Source organism: Schizosaccharomyces japonicus (assembly GCF_000149845.2).
Source record: "Schizosaccharomyces japonicus yFS275 unplaced genomic scaffold supercont5.3, whole genome shotgun sequence".
In the NCBI taxonomy this organism is placed as follows: domain Eukaryota; kingdom Fungi; phylum Ascomycota; class Schizosaccharomycetes; order Schizosaccharomycetales; family Schizosaccharomycetaceae; genus Schizosaccharomyces; species Schizosaccharomyces japonicus.
Window position 1 is genome coordinate 2709526 of NW_011627862.1, and position 13267 is coordinate 2722792.

The 13267-nt window shown below is 42.1% G+C and overlaps 3 protein-coding genes across 3 annotated transcripts; 2 read left to right on the plus strand and 1 right to left on the minus strand.

The window, feature by feature from the left end:
* Nucleotides 1-1021: 1021 nt before the first annotated feature.
* SJAG_01963 (PvGal biosynthesis protein Pvg5) lies at nt 1022-4217 on the plus strand. The gene has a single exon (XM_002173157.2). The coding sequence runs from the start codon at nt 2469-2471 to the stop codon at nt 3603-3605; it is 1137 nt and encodes a 378-aa protein (XP_002173193.1). The 5' UTR covers nt 1022-2468; the 3' UTR covers nt 3606-4217.
* On the minus strand, nt 4103-5859 carry SJAG_01964 (ARP2/3 actin-organizing complex subunit Arp2). The gene is made up of 2 exons (XM_002173158.2): nt 5793-5859; nt 4103-5752 (listed from the first exon to the last, which is right to left on the minus strand). Exons 1-2 carry the CDS (start codon nt 5835-5837, stop codon nt 4628-4630), a joined length of 1170 nt encoding a protein of 389 aa, XP_002173194.1. The 5' UTR covers nt 5838-5859; the 3' UTR covers nt 4103-4627.
* Nucleotides 5860-7068: 1209 nt separating this feature from the next.
* On the plus strand, nt 7069-8228 carry SJAG_01965 (hypothetical protein). The gene has a single exon (XM_002173159.2). The coding sequence runs from the start codon at nt 7486-7488 to the stop codon at nt 8023-8025; it is 540 nt and encodes a 179-aa protein (XP_002173195.1). The 5' UTR covers nt 7069-7485; the 3' UTR covers nt 8026-8228.
* Nucleotides 8229-13267: the final 5039 nt, after the last annotated feature.

The following is a 13267-nucleotide window of genomic DNA, read 5'->3' on the forward strand; positions in this document are numbered from 1 at the left end:
GCCTCGATTGAACCCCGCGCCCTGGCAAACTTTAAAACTTTAATTACAACTTTAAGCTACTATGAGCGGTCTTTCATTGGTAACGACGAATTAAGCTCGTTCTTTGCGACAAAAAGCCCCAGGGTTGCCCCGCAGAAATAGCAATTGTGCCGCAACGTATTTCACCTCTACGAAACTGTTTTTCTCTGCGGAAAAAGAAACCAGGCCAATTTGTAAGTGCAAGGGAAGACACACGCTGGACCCTTATCACCAAATTCTCTCACAAGCTGTGTCTCGCATGGCCCTCACCCCACCCGCTCGGATCATCGGATGCTTAGAAGACCATGCCCCACTTTCGGGAACGTGATCTGCTGCTGAAATTCCCGTGGGATTGCTAAAAAGCTTAATAATTGCGAGATCGAGGTGTGACGCAGTTGCGAATCCGGCCAACTACCGAGAGCTGCAGACGTAGCAGACATTACTAAACACCTGCTGGTCTGTAAGGGCTCCAATGACCTCCACAGGAACAACGCTTTTTCTCCGTCCCCGAGTCCCGCGAAGCCTCGTACCCGAGAGCTAGTTTTTTTCTGCGCTAATTTGGCTCGCGACCAACGATCTGCAAGCATTGCTAGTTACTTGCCGAGGGAAGTACCGGCGATTGTCACCTCTGCTCTCCAAGGAGCGTCACTATTCCTTGCCGAAAGCACGCCTACACCCCATCTTTAGCATGACGTAGAGCTCAGCAGCACGCTATTTCACAAGGCTTACAGAATTTGGGCCAATCACAAAATTAACCGCTCCCAACCATCTAGGCAAGTGGCGAGCGGAGGCACATTTCTCGCATCGAGCATGCCAGTTTGTACATTTTGCCTCTTATCCCTGATGTCATCGTCTAAAAGATAACTTTGATATGGGCGGTGCTGGCAATTTACCGATATCCGCGGCTTTAAGTGGTCGGCCATTTGACATCATGCACCACTGGTTGGCCGGTCCCGCAAAAGAAGGCGCGCACATAGTTAACGCAACTACGACGCGACGGTGATGCTGTTTCCTCTACGCGTTTCTAATATTTCAAAGCGTGGAACCGAGCTCGGCGTTTTTTCAGAGTAATTCTCGCGCTTGTCATTTGTACATGTCCTCCGTCGTCTGGTTGTAACCCTGCTGGCTATTTCTTTCCATTTTTTCCGTCATCTTCGTGTTTATACGTGTTTTTTCGCGTAAACCTTGTTTTCTGTTACTAAGATAACCGTACTCAGCCGTCACGAATCTGCTTGACCAATTTTAGCTCTCTACAACTGCTGTTTGGGCCTGCTGAACACACTTTAAGCTTGTCACATGTCGTGTTGAAGAACACGGTTAAGCTTCTCCACATTTCTCTCCTACTAGATTCTTGCTAGAACTCGCTCCGCGGCCTTCCCGGTGTTCCCGCGGTCTCTCCGGCACCCGTGTATAACCTACGACTCATAACAAACTCTCTGTTTGCCTGTGTCCCCCGTAAAACAGGCCATCTGTGCGTTCAATTGCTGTGACAAACGTCTTGGTAATCTGGACGGTCGGTTTTTTCCTCTCTCCGTCGCTTCCAAACGATACATTTTTGCGTTTGTGAACGCTAGCAGCTCGGCTTTTATATAGTCCGTTGTTTCTGACGTTTCGTTGTCTTTTACAGACCATCTGCTTGGACTTTGTTTGTGACTGACTCTACATTTGTTTGTTTAATTGTTTTTTTTTTCGGTTTTTCTTCTCTTTAACTTTTTCAAGTACTCTACATCCTCTCCTTCTCTCTTGGTCGGTTTTTGCTTAGACCAAATCGTTGTTCATTCAATTGCGACACTCTCTCCCCGTGTGGCTTGCCCTGTTTCGGATTCTGTTGTGCGTGCCCTGTGTACCTGCTGATCGCTTTCCTATAGACGAATCTCGTATTACCGTTTTTCAATTGCAGTTTCACACGAATTTGCGATTGCTCTAGGGCTAATTTCGAGTTCTCTCTGTCCTTATTTTGCTTCTTGAACAAGTTGCTGCAGTACCCCCCAAGTGTTCTTCTCTGTTTGATGTATTTACGGTCAAAGTTTTCTGTTTACAAAACTAGAAGTACTTTTCTTGCTTTGTATCGATATTGGAATTGCTCACGTGTACTTCACTTATCCGCCTGATTGTACTTTTTTGTGAGCTGAGCCATTTATTCATCAGACTGTTTGTGTACACAAAGGTCCCTTCGTTGCGCTTGCCTGTTGACGTTTTCATACGTATCACATCCGCGTGTTTGTACTACCATTCTTCTTTGGCTTTCTCTCGTCTCGCTTTTGCCAATCTTGGTGTGCAGTTCATTTACGAACTCGCAGACATACTATTGTTGCTTGAATCTCTATCGAGTGCTCGAGTGAAGCTTACAGCTTTTTTCCACCAGAAAAGTGTACTTCAGTGGTGCTTTTCTTGTTAATTATTCTGTTACGAACCTAAACTCCCCACACAGCTTCTACCTTCCCGTCTTCATGTTTTCACAATTTTCCCTTCGGTTTCTCAAGGGTCGCTCCGTCAAATACCTTCCCACAGTCGCATCGATTGTTCTGCAGCTGGGGTTGTTAATTGGCGTGATTATGTGGCTCAACTCGTTGCGGTTTTATAGTCCTTCAAAGTTAATCGAAACAAAAGACTACAACGATGTGGTAACGCGACATCTCAACGGGCTGCACTATATGTTTCTTTTGACCGCTGACAGGATGTTTCGCGGCATTGACCGTGTTGCGCTTGTGTCCGAGTACTGTTACTGCAGTGGCTCGAACTTTCTTTCCATTCTCGGGCAGCACGCGTTTCTTAAGCAAAACAACATTAAGAGCGTATATTCTACGTGCAACATGACAGTTGGTGATGTGGGTCCATTGTACAATTCACTTGCCCCTATCCATCCTTTGCGTTCTGCCATTGTCTTCTCAACTGGCGTTGACGAACCCTACTCATCTGTTTCAGCAAATTGGAATGTATATAATTTTCTGTTTAACGACACCCGTTACAAGATACGCTCCTTTCCCCTCGGCATGCACGAGGTTCATACGCAAGTGAAGACTCGTCTCTTCAATCGGATAAAACATCATCCAGATGCTGTCTTTTCGTTATATACACAGGAAACGCGTCAGCAGCACGATTCACTTATAGGCTTGATGTCTCCTGTGGAAGTGATGCCTCATCCATCCATTTTATTGCTCCCAGAATTGCGTGAGCTCAAGTTACCGAAACCAAATCTCGATGTTGCCATCGTGTTTGATATGCCATTCCTCGATCTTCCTGATTGGAACTATCTGAGCTTGAGTTACCTAAAGTACGAATTTCGTAGCTGGGATAAAATTCCGGCTCCAGGAAACATTCATGAACAAGCTATCGACTTGTACGATTACTCTATTCAAATGCTCTCGGGTGCTCGTTTTATTATCACAAATCTGTTTCAAGTACATCTTATGGCTTGCATGGCGAATATTCGGCACGTTTATGTTGCTTCGCCGCAGTCGTACGCATATTCGTACCATCAAGCCTGGCTGCAGCCTTTGGAGCAACCTGGCTTCATGACCACGGTGTCAGATGTGCGTACAGCTATCGAAGTTGTAGAGAATTGGACGACCTCTACATCATATTAACCAAAAATCGCACAGTCTTAACTCGTATCGTTCACTACAGTCTCGATCTCTTGAACCTTTCCATCTCTCCCTTACCGTTTGTCAACTAATTTTTTTGTCTTCATCTTGCTGTCTCGTCTTCCGATTGACTACTACTGGCATTTTCATTTCGCCTTTCCACTGGGATGTGGCAGGCATAATAAAAGACAATAGTTTTGTCATTCAATACGTTCCTACTGTGTCTCTCTGCTTAAGACGATGCCCTTTAGCCAAGAAGAAACGGGATTTCACAATGGAGACGCCAGTCGTTTATTCTTTCTGCAACTTTTTTGATCCACGAGATTATTGAATTCTCTTTTCAGGACAACTCTACACTCTTTTTATTTCCGCTTGTTCTATTGCTATTTAAGTTACGTTTCTTTTGCCTTTGCTAAGTACTTATGACAAGCCCTTTTGGTCCAGAAACTCCATTATCACACACAAATCCACACACACACACGCCCTCTTTATACACAAAGTCAACGGATCAAACTAGTTTCATTCGGTCGTTCGTTCATTCGTAAGTAAAATAACAAGTGAGGTATCACAAGATGCTGTTCGTAGTTGCGTAAATGTCCCGAGTCTCGACCCAAGAACGTATCTGTATGGTCTAGTAAGATGTTATGAAGAGAACGGTGGTACAGACTCATGAGTGCCTTTTTGTATAACGGATAAGTACATGCACCCAAGTTTGTAAAGGGCATCGTAATGCCGGCAATATAGTGTTGGCGTCCTAGGTGAGCAGAAGACTCGTTTGGTTATGCACCTTCCGCGCCCCACTCTTCTTCATACTTTTACCAATTCAATTTTTGTTACGACAAATGGCAAATAGTAAAGATTAGGCCTTTTTTTCTTGTGCCCTCTATTTGTTCTCGTAACTCCTTGATTTCATCAAAAATAACACGAATTTTATAGTCAAGAAGAGAGAAAAATAAGAAGAGAGTGTGTGTATGAGCGCGTGGGAGTGAATAAGAAAGAGAGAGAGAAAGGAAAGAAAAACGAGCCTAGGTGGAACGAGGACCCAACTTGTCCAAGGCACGAACGCCAAACTCCTCCCATTCGGCTTTAGAGACCCACATTTGATCGTTTTGAGCCATAATGTCGGCCAACACGGCACCTCCAATAAACACAGCATGCTTACGACGGGGAGCATCTTCAATCTTAACCTTAAAGTTGGAGAGGCGTGTCGGGTCGCCGTGCAACACACGCTCGAGCCAGAGCTGTTTGAGCTCCTTTTCCAACCGGGAAGGCAATCCGGCATACATACTGCTACCACCTGAAAGGACAATGGCGCGGTACAAATCCTTACGGACATCAACGTCGGCCGCTTGAATCGTGTTGAAAATGAACTCAGCAACACCGGGTTGTTCACTGCCAACCAGATGAGGTTGGAACAAACACTCGGGACATTCAAAACGTTCAGAACCAAGTTTGATAACACGACCATCAGGGAGTGTATATGAGCGCATGAGAACGGTGGTTTCCTCACTCAAACGATGATCCTGTTCAAGGTCATAACTGACATAACAGAGTTGTTCCTTGATTTGACGGACAGTCTCAAAGTCAGCTGTACGGTTGAAAGCGTAACCCTTACGAAGAAGCAAGTTGATAAGGTACCGGGTAGCGTCGCGGCCGGCAATGTCTAAACGGCCAACAAGATGGTTGAGAACGACACTCTCGTACACGGGGACAATGTGTGTAACACCGTCACCGGAGTCTACGACAACACCACTACTAAGACCTTGTGCGTACAGAGACAAAACGGCCTGAATGGCGACGTAAACACCGTCAAAGCCGTACCGTTCAAACATAGTCTCACACATCCGTTCACGGTTGGACGACGGATTCATGGGAGGTTCTGTGAGCAGGATTTTACGACCACGGGTGTCCACCTGCAATTTGTTTTGGAACGTATAATCCCAAAGATGTGTCATTTCCTCGAAATCGCGAATAATACCGTTTTCCATGGGATATTTAATCTGAAGAAGTGAACGGACGGCTTCTGCCTCATCACCAACCATAATGTCCTTGATTTCGACATTGTTCGTGCGCTCTTCAGCGCGCAAAATTGGTCTACCTACAATAGATGGGAATTGGTACCGCGGAGCATTGTCTTTAGCATAACCAACCTGCTGTTAGCATACGAGTTCCTGAGCAGCACCAACCAACCTTAACAAATCCTGTTCCGTTGTCCAGAACAATTGGGGTGTCCATGATGTGTTTGGGGGAGGGAGGGAGGACCGGAACAAGGTGCAGCTACTAGGCCCGCCTCGTAAGGGAATAGAGCGAGCTGGAAGGAGACTTAGTGTGCTCTAAGGGAACGCTAAGTGTGGTTAGTGTGGGTTAGCGGAGTGCGGTGGAGTCTTGAAGCGGTAAATATTGCAGAAGGCCGTTTGCATTGCATAAGCAAATTTTTTCTGCGATTCAATGAAACCATTTCAGATACTGTACGGGTCGATATCCTTAGAACTTATTGAAATCGCTAAGCTATTAAGGTTGTCGCAAACATTTGGCACGTGTAACTTTGGCGCAGTACACTGTTAGTTGATTGGTCCTGATTTACGGCTTTGGTCATAGATATTGACTTTAATTGTCGCATTGTTCCCATGTGCGCATTAAGGTATTCGCTTAATGCCGCTAAGCATCGCTATATAACTCACGGAATAAAGTCAGCTCTAACAACGTTTAGTACCCTTAGATAGACGATAGCGGCGCCTCCAAACTGTGTCGCATGCATTTCAAAGGAGCACACTTTAAAAGACTCATTCCTGCTTACTCTCATCTTAGCCTTCTCTACTAGTGCACCTCCCACCAATGTAAAAGCTGTGACAATCTCGCACCAAAACCATTCCCAACAAATTCTTCCACCGTGACTAACTCTGAGCTTTTTTTTTGTTCTATGTGTATTCCCATTGATCAGTCCTCGTTTCACCTTCCTAACCGTCTTATCAACTCTTGCCGATTGCTGTGGCATTCTTATCTCTAGTGAAGCGAAAAAAAAAGCGCATGTCAGTTCTCTTCCCGTGATCCCATAGTCAGCCCCACGTCACGAAAAACAGCTGTATTGCTTTGTCTAAAATACCCACAACTTTCCCTAATACGCCTTTACATCCCGCGTACTGTTTCATTTCTTGTTCCTCCACTCTTTGCCCACGCCGTTCTTGTATTCAAAATGGACACTTGATATTTTGGCGTTTTGCGCTCTTTTTTTTGATTGGTTGGTTGTGGTTTATCTCTATCGAATGGGAAGACGCTTAAAGCTCTTATTTTTTATCTTGCCGAAACGTGTGCGCTTATAGCTGTCTCTTTATTGGACACGTTGTCAACAGAGCAATCATCGTCGTTCGCTTATTTCGCTCCTTTCCGTCACCTTGTCTTATCAGCAGGCTCCACTCTAGCTGCACAGGGCCAGTAGGCCTTATCGTTGAAGGCTGCTGTGCTTTATCGCTATCGGCCTATGCAATGTGTCGAATTGAGCACTATCAATGACATTGCCACTAGCAACGGAATACGTTTTCTCAATAGCTGTCTTACTACTTAAGGCGGTACTTGTCCCGCGTTAGCAGATCAACGGCCTGGTCGCTAACAAAACTCTCTCTCTCTCTTTCCTTTTTCTCTTGAATTGACTACGTAGAATCGCGTCCTTCCGCTTAGTCCTCATACCATTAACAGACGTTTTGTTATCCAGCTGTTGCTGCTAAAAGTTTGTTGATCTTGTTTTTGCCTTTTTGGTTCTCTGTGACAACGTTTGACTGAGTTTGAGTTGAACTTCATTACTAATAATTCCCGACTGTTTTAAAGAAACTCGTTTTTGAAACGATATTTACTCTTTTTCTTTTTCAACTCTTTTTTGTGTGTCAATATGCTTCCTGGTTTTTTTCGTCATCTTTTGGTTCTCGTTTTAGCATTGCAAGCAAGCGCCTCTGCTAGTTTCAGGGTTGACCAAGAGAGCAAGGTTAAGTGTGCTGATCAATCCGCTTCAGAGGACTCCTTGGCTTCTATTCAAGTCGACATCACTGGCCTTATGCGTTCTGACTATGCCGTCATTGTTTACAAAAACACGTCTGAAAGCCCCGTTAAATACAACTCTGACGTTAATTACGGTACTTACCAGGTGACGGAGAATGCAGACAAGGTTCTCTTGAACCAGGTGTATGACCCCCTTGACAACATCAGTATTCGTGGATGGACTGTTCCTGTCTCTAGTTCCGGTCAATACTGTATTGGTACTCGTAACACGAAGCAATCCGACCGGAAGTACTACATTGATGTCACTATCAACGACAACTCTACCGTCAACGAGACGACCATTAACTATATGAGTGCAGCAAGTGGCATGCGTCCCTCTGTCTTCATCGCATTGGCTGTTGCTTTGTTCTCTGTGGTCGCCGTCCAATGCTAGACAAAAGCCTTTTTTCGTCGACTCACCGCATCATTTTCCCGTACGAACAAGCTATGGACAATACACATGCAATCCCTCGCTGCTCCTGTTTGCACTGTTCAAAAAGCCTTCTAACCTTCTATTCCCTTAATAATAGTCCTTCCCAACCCAACACTTTATGCAGCTAGACAGATAGTAAAGCAATTTTGTTAGTAGAAGAGGCGTGACGGGTGACATGGGGTTGTTAAGAATGGGCAGACTGCACTTCGTATTTTGGTTTTTATGTAAATCTTCTACTTTCGTCCAATTGTTTGTGACACTAGTTAATGTTCATCTTCGATCTAAGCGATACCTTAACGCGGTAAAATACAAAACAATGGGATGAAAGAAGATTCGAGTGCCCGACATTGGCCAATGGGAAAGTGGTCGAAGGCGGTAGGAATAATGTGCAGGTGCTAAGATTTACTAAGTGGGTATAAGAAGTGTGTGAATTGATGATAAGCGTATTTAGATATTGTCTCTTGTATATTCGTTGGAGAAAAGAGGCATTTCAAGAACGGCATTAAATATAGTTTTCGATATATGATACAGCAAACACAATGGGTTCATGTTGCGAAGACCACTGCTAAGAGTTATCCGTGTTTTAGTTCTTAGTGAAGAGAGAAGAATAACCGGAAATATAAATACACGCAAACGTTTCATATGACATGCTGACCTGATTTTCGAAACAATTTAAGTAAAGGCATATAAGTGAAGAATCAGGTCCTGTAATGTAAATTACTGCAGAAACGCCCGATTATTAGTATATAGCAAAAGGACATCGTGCACAATCTGAATATGATTCGGTGAACTTACAGGATTTATTAGTTTTCGCCAATTGTTAAGCTATTTAAATGCCACTTTCTCTATTAACAGCCTAACGAATAAATGACATTAATATTAATGAACTTATAGTAACCAAGTTGTTTTTGCCTTTCAGACAAGATGAATAGACTATTCATTACTCAGCCGTAGATGTATCGTTCCAAAAACTTATTAGTCTTCATTAAAACACTTATATTCTGTTATAGGAAAAACCGGCGGATGCAGCTACTAACTCTTTATTCAACTTTAAGACGTGGAAAACTGTTTCTACTTGTTTGTTCCATTACGAACTTGGGATAATGACACTTAAAAATGTAACCTATCGGTGTCAGTCCAACGATGATTGCCATCGGAATAAGGCAAATTACAATAGCAGTTAAAACCCGAGAAGTATCATTCTGGAGCCCTCCTATGTCGTCGGTACTAAACGATTTGCGAGTGCTAGATGATCCTTCATACTTAGGCAATTCATAATCCATCTGTAAACCTTTTTTTGCGCGCATTTCGATCCTTGTATCTTTACTAGTAATTAATACAAACTATTAATATTAACGGGACATGAAAGCACAAGCATGAATAGATACGTTTTTCAAGCACAGAAGACTCGGGTCACGTTCCAAAGAGTGCCGACCAAAGGAAGTTTGATAGCGACAAAAGGAGCTGTACCGCTTGCGAAGAGCTAAATACTTTGATAGTTCCTTTGGTACATCTTGTGGTTTCAAGGGAACAAGAGGTCTATCGTTTCTCGCACCACCGGCCCCCGTTTGCGTTTCTGCTGCCACTGCTGCCATATATTCAATACTAAATAGAATTAAGAAATCTCACCGTAACAGCAGAAAAGTGTGTATCGACGACACCTTAGATTTAAAAATAATTTACTTGCACGTACGGCCGTGCCGCAGAAACGTTTGTTAGAACCCGAGTTGCATGGTATAAAACACGATGTTCAGGAAAACCAGGATAATAACTCTTCAGGTTATGACACTGCCACTCTTTGTATTCAAGCATTAAGTGTTCTGTCTGTAATAATGGCATTGATATGCTGGCTTTTTTCCTTTGTTGTGCTACAGAAAATCCAAACAATCGAGGAACTGGGTTTCATACATGGGGAATCGTTTCCGTACCAATGATCTTGGTGCAGAGCATAATTTTAGGGATCGCCAATTGGTATGTACGAAAGTGAACATTGGAGTCCTAAGATGGATATCAATAGCAGCAGACCGATGATAAACAACTCACCAAGTTCTTCCTTTTACCTTTAACGAAATAGTGGTCCTTTTCCCTAATTTTCGGGCCTTCTCTTTTGAATAAACGCGCAATTTCTACAAACTCGAAAGCTGCGATGTTATAGTGTCGATTATTTTATTGACTCTAGATGAATGATTTCTTTTATGATGTCTGTTAATCATTCATAGTTCCCTTCTTTTTTCCTTTAAATTTGCATAGCATGACTTACTAGAGATATTGTATAGAATGTACTGGATGCTAATTACTTGGAGCCGGTTTACTGTAATTATTCTCGTTCATTAGACTAAATTTAAGTATAAAAATTGTTACTTTTCTGATGATAGTGACACCGATGCAGAATAAACATTCTACATGTGTTGAGCAGATTCTTCCCTTTGAGAACAATCCACATTTTGACAAACTAAAAGTCAATTTTTTAGAATTAAACTATAGCTTTAATCTGTAGCAGAATCTGGGGTTACACTAGGTGCATAATTTTGTTCTTTAAACTTGTCGTTCAGACTATTATCATCCTCAATAATTGGGGCCGATCGTTTTTTCAAGAGTTTAAGGATTGGGCTACAACCCAGGTCATACATGTAAAGCGTGAGTATCGTGTATTTATACCTGGTATTAATTACACAGAACAAAGCACTATAACAATTCTAAAACGCTTTGATTGCTATTAAGGTAATTAATGACAATATTATCATATATTATTCATGATCGAAGTCCAAGAACAAAGAAAATGAATAAATGTTTGTAGCCTTTCCTAATAGATAAACAATAAAACCAATTTCATTGTTGTCGTTCTAGCTTTTGTGCGAATACAGGGCTGCATGGCGCAGTGCACGACAGTAAAAACAACGAACAATGAATAATAAATGTACTTTTAGCTTTGCATCTAAGCGAGCTTCTGCTCTTTCACAATAAAGAAGTTTTAACAAGTAAGAAAGCAACATCTGGCTTTTTAAAAAAAGCATCCTTAAAGACTAAATATATTCTGCAGCCAATGACGAGATTAAACTATTTATTAAGCAAGTTACTGTATGTATCGGGTGTCCCCGAACACTGATTGTTTCCGTCCAAAATTTTTGTTTTCGGCAGTAATCTGTTCCTTTAGCAGTATATCGATTTCTGCAAATACTCGTCTAATTTGTATGATGAATACCTTATGTATTTGTGTTTATCAAAGTCAGCGTCTAAAGGACGGCGATAGTCCCTTCAATTGCGTTTTCTTTGTATTGCTGTAATCATTTTGACAATACATGATTCAGGTAATCTATCACCTCGTTTAGATAAACCTTGTCAAGATAAGGTTGTAAACTCCTTGGTGGTGAGTCTATAATATCCGTCTACACTTGACAAACCTAGCCTTTACACCTTTATCCACCACAGGCACTACCGCGCTTTGTTGCATGCTATATTGAAACGCGCAACACGTAAACAAAACATATGCGAACACACTCCCGCAGTATAGGATAAAACTGAAATTTAACGCATAGTTGTAAGTCTTAGACACCAACAGGAGAAAGTAGTACTCCTCCGATGAAAACTTTGCAACAGCATAGTCGATAGACGTACTAGCTGGATCCTTTATTCGTTCACAAAAGAGCATTAAAACCTAAATACTGCGTTTCATTTATTAAAGAACTGCTGTACCTCAGCACAGATTGTTTAATTGCAGGAACCAGGTTTATTTGACTCAGTAAGTCTGTATTCTCAAGCTCTTTTAAACTTCACATTTTTCCCTTTGGTAATGCGATCGTTAAAACCATTAAGAATATTCTTCATTTTATTTATTTAATTTTTCTGTAAGACATGATTCCATCGTTTGAATTGAATATATCGCTACTCTGAATGCAATTATACTTCCAATGATGCTCCTGCAAGATCGAACAGTAAAATACTATAAAATAGGGAAACAATTGCCCAGGTTTTTAACATTGGAGACTTGGCAAAGAGTGACAATTTGCGACTTTCTTATTTACTAACTGTCAACAATAGTCTCTTGAGCCTTTTGTTCATTGTACGGCTATTTTTGACAAGAGGAACTCGGGCTTCTCCAAACAGGAATAATTCACTCTCTATAATGACTTACTATTTATAATAAAGGAATTTATTAGAACCAATGTCCGTGTTTACAGACACGTCGGAGGTACTATTCATGCATGGAGTTCGTATCTACCGAGACAAAGAAGGAGAGCTCGATCTGCCGCCGCCTTATGAAGGTCCATCCACTATGAATAATCATACAACTGTCTATTGATGGAGTTTTGGTAAATTTATTGCAACATTATAAAAAGCAGCTTCATGAGCTCGGTCGATCCAGCAGCATTTGTATTAACATTCATTCTGTATATAAGTTAAAAAAGGTCTAAGATTACTATGGTGATCCTATAGTCATAGCTGTATTGCTTGTATAGTCAAGCTTTTTATTCAATCATTGCAGGGTCCGTTCTATATTGTATGAGGCACTCAACAAACGAGACCCCTCAGCTGCGCATCATAATTACAGAGGAACCTTACTCGGTTAATTAGACTTGTTATGAAACAATGTCATGATAAAACAACTACACTATGACAGACAACCAGACACCATTTATAAACAGTATACTTCCGTAAACGATGGTTTAAAACGAGAGGATGGATCAATGGATGTTTGTAACAATAGATTAACCGAGATTATTGGGGCATGTTTCATTGTTCTGTCATAATCAGCACGACGTACAGAAACACGGACTTCAATGTCGCAAATAATTGGGTATATCACCTTCTTGTTTTTTTCTCGGTGAACCCCGTACGCTTGCGGTGTTGCTTGCACTCGGCACTTTTCGTTTAACTTCTTTCGTTAACGGATCGCGTTAATCGATTCGTTCATTATAACCGGCCTGCACAAGTGCGAACTTTGTTTCCAGTATCTTTTTCAATGGCGATCCATGGACCGAAGAAGCAATCGCACATAAAACATAGTCAACTGTCGTAACATTTGGCAGAGATCTTGACTAAGGTCAGAAAATCATTCCTCAGCACGTAGAACCCTCTTACTATTATTATTTTGAATGAATTTCGTTCAATGAAGAGTGACAAGTCAAAAGCACTGCAGCTCAGCCGGCGATGTCTTGTTGTAGTCGGTGTACTTGTTGAAACTGTGTCGGAATGAACCATGTAA

Bases quoted from the DNA above. Each gene is read 5' to 3' on its own strand.
- SJAG_01964 (XM_002173158.2), bottom strand. From the start codon at position 5,837: ATGGACACCCCAATTGTTCTGGACAACGGAACAGGATTTGTTAAG. The intron at 5,753-5,792 runs GTTGGTTGGTGC...TGCTAACAGCAG, and splicing joins ACGGAACAGGATTTGTTAAG to GTTGGTTATGCTAAAGACAA.
- SJAG_01963 (XM_002173157.2), top strand. From the start codon at position 2,469: ATGTTTTCACAATTTTCCCTTCGGTTTCTCAAGGGTCGCTCCGTCAAA.
- SJAG_01965 (XM_002173159.2), top strand. From the start codon at position 7,486: ATGCTTCCTGGTTTTTTTCGTCATCTTTTGGTTCTCGTTTTAGCATTG.